The sequence below is a fragment of the Protopterus annectens genome, chromosome 7.part0 (assembly GCF_019279795.1).
Source record: "Protopterus annectens isolate FY-2018-M chromosome 7.part0, PAN1.0, whole genome shotgun sequence".
Taxonomy (NCBI): domain Eukaryota; kingdom Metazoa; phylum Chordata; order Ceratodontiformes; family Protopteridae; genus Protopterus; species Protopterus annectens.
The window spans coordinates 289980087-289986086 of NC_056739.1; the positions used below are offsets into that span (position 1 = coordinate 289980087).

The following is a 6000-nucleotide window of genomic DNA, read 5'->3' on the forward strand; positions in this document are numbered from 1 at the left end:
AATGATTGGCAGTAGATTTTTACATACTCGCTTGCCCGGCCTAACGCACAACCTTCAACGAAGGAACACCCATTCACGTATGTCGCTACACAGAAGATGCTCTAACTGAGAATCGAACGGGCAACGTCTAACTGTGAGGCGACAATGCTACCGCAGCACCACCACCGCAGTACAAATATTTGTAAATATGTGTACTGAGCTTTATATTTTTATGGTTAAAAACTTCACAGAGCTGACTGCTGGAAATCTATGAGTTGCCTACTCCGTTATAATTCATTTATAATTTGTGGATATTTTGCCCTATCTCTTCTGAAGTCTCCATGTACTGTTTTCTCACCAAGTAGCTTTTGGGTTTTATATGCTGTAGAAAGGAAGTCTGTTGTAGAAGTGGGGTGGAACTTGTTTTGTTTTGAAAGAATCAGTTCTAACTCTTGTGACTACTAATAGTTCTGTTCCTTCTGCACCTTAAGAGCTGGAGTATTTGCTTTTGAACAACCTTTCTCATAACTTGTTTTTCTTTTTTCAGGTACAGGCATGATGGTTCACAATCCCTCCACAAATACATCTGCTCATGGAATCTTGACTGCCACTATTCTAATGCTTGTTCTAATTGGTTGGCTGGAGCTTTGACCGTGTCCTCACAACTTCAATGAAGACCATGGATTTTCTCAGCTATGAGATCTCATTATTCCATTATTTTCACAATCACAACTTTATATCACAGTATCACAAAAAATGGAAAACAGGGGTTTGTCTCACAAAGAAATTACATTTTTGTAGATGATAGATTTTCTACAAGAAACTCGGATGACTACAATAAATTTAGACCTTTTTTAATGCATAACCCATAAAAATGGACAATATCTAGGTTTTAAACAATTGACAAGTTTTTGCCTTATTTAAAAAAAAAGAAGAAACTTGTATGTACCTGACTTGTAAAGTCTGTTGTTGTAATGGGTTTGAATAAACCCACCTTGCAACTAGTGGAATGTGCAGTGATGACAGTACAGGTGTACATTAATAAGTAGCCAGTACCATACAATGGGGTTACAGGTCATGCAGATCTGCTCTAGGGGGTATCTTAAAAGTAAACCTGATGCAAACAGATGGTGAGAATGCAACTCACAGTGATACCATTATGCTGTGGTTAGAGTGGATGCCAGCCTCTGGAAAACAGGAACAACAGTGGTGAACATATCCATTGTTTACTCCATGGATATCATGTACAGCCCCAGAGTGGTAAACTGCATCAATGCTTCAGAAGGCCATTCTAAGAATACCAAGAGGACCTTTGATAAAAGTAAGGGTCTGGCCAAAGATAAGTATTATTATGCAACATGAAAGGTAGTGCAGTAGACCAAGAAGTGAATGCAATTTTTCTAAATGTGAATAAATTTGTGGAAGTGTTACTGATAGTGCAGTGTGAATATTAGTGATTCTAGCACTACATTTAAACTGCATTGCCCCTTCTTTCCAGGCATTGAGAGAGCATCTCTGTAAAGGGTATCCCACATTCTAAATTGTTTCAGTATTCTTATCATAATATATATATGTTTGATACAGAAAATCCCATTCTCTAAATATTGTGGAACCAGAATAAGATCACATTAACTTTATTAGTTACATAAAAGCAAACACCAAGAAATCTTGGATAACCAAGTTTATGTACATTTTATATATATTACCACAGAAAAGCACAGTTCTATGAGACACTAATGTAACAGCTGATTTCTGAAGGAAGACTGTTCCATTGTTAAAACAAATTGTTTTGGACTCACCACTGCAAGTTATACTCCCTGTTGCTTATTTTTTCCAGCAGATGAAGGTCCCCTTTCCTCTGAGTTAATATCTGTTGCATGCTACTGTTGCATCACCGTCATTAGTTTTTGTACACCAGTATTTAACCAACATTACCCTATGCCATCTTCAGTTCTTTTAGCAAGAAACCTATAACAAAAAAAGTACATTCACTGATAACTATAGCCAAATAAGTACACATGAATATATAATTATAATACTGTAGGTGTGGAGAACAGTCATGCAACTCTAAAAGAGGTCAGTTGGAGAGTATCTGTACTTCTGCAAATGTCAAAATCTATTTTATGAGTGTACAACAGTTGTAATGTTCTACTTTTGAGAAGACTGTTGCAAAAATGTAACAAATGAGTAGAATCCCAAAGAGTAACTATTTAACTTTTTTAGAGTGGTTAGCAGCTACAACAGGATTCCCTTTAGAACTGCTGTATCTCATCTGCTCCTTAGATAAGCACCTACCATGAGAATGTTTTACAGGGTGTCGTAGTCACAGTTTGTCGTATGTCCTTTACTGACATATTTGCAGTAGTAAAATGTGCTTTAAGGTACATGTTACTTTTGTTGTAGCTCAGACATCTTGAAACAGCATATTTATTTTACTTGATTGCCTTTTATGAATCAGACAAGTTGATCTGCTATGATTACTTTTGTTTTGACAGCATCACACATGCATTTGCAGTCAAAGTCTGCAACAGTCTCTGTCTATTTGATTTATTGGGCTATTAGGATTGCTTGTGACACCCTGGTGATCAACACTCAAATGTGATAACTAATATAACTGTTTTGCACAGAAAGAATGAGATTGTGCTATCTTGGGAATTTCTCCTTTCACTGAGATATGGTGATCTCAGATTTGGTATATACACGTAGCTGGTGTGGGAGAAGAGGAAGGCTCATTTTAAATTCAAGTGTTGTCCTCAGTCAAGCGGTTGCAGTGTTTTCTGTTCACACTTATGTGGGTTGATCTCAAAATGGCCACGCTTTCCTTTGGAAGCTCGTTTATTCTTGCATTAAGAAGACCAACAATTATATATATAGAAATAGATATGTATATAATGTGTGTGTGTGTGTGTGTGTGTGTGTGTGTGTGTGTGTGTGTGTGTGTGTGTGTGTGTGTGTGTGTGTGTGTGTCTATATACACACACACACACACACACACACACACATACATACCTATCCATACATTATATATATATATATATATATATATATATATATATATATATATATATATATATATGCAGCCATTTCCCCAGCATCTGGAAGGGAAATCTGACCTCTTTGTATGCTCAATGCCCCTGCCAGTGCCTCAGACACATGAGCTGCTAACTGAACCCAGGTCAGCCTATACAAGTTGTTTTAGGTAAGGAGATAAAATTATTTTGGTTATATAAGAGGGAATCAGCTTCAGAGACACTCTAATCCATAGCAAAAGTGTTAAATGGGGGGTTAAATCCTGAGGTATACAGTGCACAAATGCTCATTAGGGTAGTAACTACTAAGAAATAGTCCATGTCACTGTACATAAGAAAATTTTAAGGAATCCAAACTTAGAAAAAGCAAAACAAGGAAAAGCCCAACGTACTAAGCATTTATTGTAAAGAACCATTGAAACATAAAACAACTACCACATTGTTTTTGCAAGATTGTAAGCCCTCTGTTTTACAGCCTTGCTTGGGGCTGTACCTTCTACAGTCACACTAATTTATAATCTCATTTTGACAGTGCAGGGGGTCAGAAAATGGGTACTTTATAAATTCTGCTACATTTTAGTTTGTACAGATCTACTTCCTAAACACACACACACACACACACACACACACACACACACACACACACACACACACACACACACACACACACACACACACACACACACACACACACACACACACACGCACAAGAATGTCAGAGCTTAGTCTGCTACAAAGATAGCTTACCTTTTGTAAGGAGCTTTATTTATGAATTCACATTTTGTTGATCAGGTTAGTCCCACCAGGCCAGTCAGCTTCTTTTCAGTGGCATTTTCTTAGTAAATGTTTTGTCCTTTTAAACTATTCTAGCAGTTGGTTTCAGTAAGCTAGTATTCCTTAAAATGCACATCAGGCAGACTGCAATAAATGCATTAAGAAATGGGTATTTTAGGGCAGAAATTTTAAGTTCACCAAAAACATCTGGTTCAGATCAGTGTTTCTCGTGTAATGTTAAAATGTTCCAAATGATGAACAGCACAGCCTACATCAGAAGGAAGTAGAAAGCAATGAAAGGGGTTCTAATTCCAAGTCAAGAAAAAGTACCTGTTGTCCGAAATGTATTCATCTATGCATAGCCTCCTGTGCTACAAAGGTCCATATGAGTTATTTCCCTAGAAATATGTCATCGATAAAGACACTAAAATAGCCATTTGTCAGTCTTACACAACAGTTAATGATGTGCACAGGCTTTATCAGTGTACTTTGTTATCTTAGAAGGCAGACATTCCACAAATTGAAGCCGTGGTTCAGTACCATCCCCATATCTTCTTGGCTTGTCTGCAAAAATAGTAAGCATATGCCCTCCTTGCATACAGATATACATGACATCTGCAGTGTCCATGTTCATCAAAAGGACAGCTGGCTAAAGGTTTGTTCAGAGTGCCTTTAGTGTTGATACAACAGCTTTCATTTATTTAACATTTGTGTGAAGTACACCATTCTGTGGGAGCTCATACCAACAGATTCTTTAGTAAACATTAGCCGCCTCCTCACACATAATATGAACTGCCTGTTTGGGGAATCCACAGTGTTACTGGACCATTAAAAGCCATTCCTAGTGTCAAATTATATAGGTGGGCCCACCACAAGAACTCCTGTTAAATGGTTGGGAGAAATGGAAGTTGCTGCTGCATAGACTCTGCGACTTGTTTCCACATGTTTTTAGATGGAAGTATTACTTATTTGTTATCCTACATTTTTGAACTGTACACTGTCAGAATGCGGACATGAGAATGCAATGGCTTAGAAAGTCTTTCATATCTGATGAAGGCGGTTGGTGACATAACTCAAATGCAGAAAGGTTGTTGATGTTTATCAAATGGAGACTGAATGAATATAGAGTAGAGGCTAAAAATCTTGTATGATGGTGTTTTTTAGACTTCACTAGTTTCAGACTGATGCCCTGTAAGAAAAAATAATTTTTATTAGTGAGAGATGTTTAGTCTAAGTTCTATACTTAGCCATTTTCCACTAGCTAAAAGGCAAGAACATTTCTGCATTCAAGATTTTTGATGATCTGAGTTACAGTAAGGTAGTTACACTGGTGTGAGATTCTTTGAATTTATTGCAGTCTGAGGTGTACAGTTCCTGGAGTCATTTTTGAAAGTACTACAGGGAGGGGAACAACCAAAATGGCACATCTGCAGTGTGCAAAGAAACAGGCTGAGCTAGATCCTAAGAATTTCCTGTCTGATGTGCTGCAGGAAGTAGCTGGTCTGCTGACTTCTGCACTAGTCAGTGTCTGAATGACCAAGATAAAGGGCACGGCCATAACTGAAGCAAGAAGCATCTAAAGCAGAGATCTTCCACTAGTACCAAGTGTTTAATCCTAGCACTGTTCCTCAGATGAAAACAACATGCGTAAAGTATATCAGAAATCTAGCCCCAGATAACAGCTAATTAATGAAAATAATGCTGTAATTGAGCACTAAAGATACAAACTCTAGCCTATTTGTGACAAAGAATAAAAGATGGAAACAGAAAGGCAGAGGAATCTTTCACTGTAGCCTGAATAGCCAAAGCTTTTGGAAGTGGTCGGCTACAAATGATTGTTAGTGAAACAAGAATGAATGGCTTCTAAATCACCTACTAAAGAATGCACAGTAGACGTTTTTTAGTTTAAACATCTGCATAGCAGTGGTATGACAATCATCTCGCACTACCAAGATCTCCAAGGGATGTATAAACAAAGTGAAGAATAACGGACAAAACATCAATCACTGTGGTACTCCACAATCCAGGAAATAAGAATGCGGGGAATTTAGACCTCAAACCAGCTTCTGTTTACAACCAGAAAGGCAGGCAGCACTGTAGATGAAATACTACAGTAAAAACATAATCATTCAGTATGTATAACATGTTCCACGCTGCTGACATATCAAGTAAGAACAACAGGGCATAAGAATACTGATCTCTAGTATTAAGAAAAGCA

The 6000-nt window shown here is 37.5% G+C and overlaps 1 protein-coding gene across 2 annotated transcripts in view; it reads left to right on the top strand.

The window, feature by feature from the left end:
• The window catches only part of CNTN2 (contactin 2), a 907647-nt gene extending 906238 nt beyond the window's left edge, over nt 1-1409 (top strand). For both annotated transcript variants that reach the window (XM_044076798.1, XM_044076799.1), the window contains one exon: nt 527-1409. In XM_044076798.1, the coding sequence (XP_043932733.1) occupies nt 527-630 (104 nt within the window). In that variant the 3' untranslated portion in view covers nt 631-1409. The remainder of the gene's footprint in view (nt 1-526) is intronic.
• The last annotated feature ends 4591 nt before the right edge of the window (nt 1410-6000 follow it).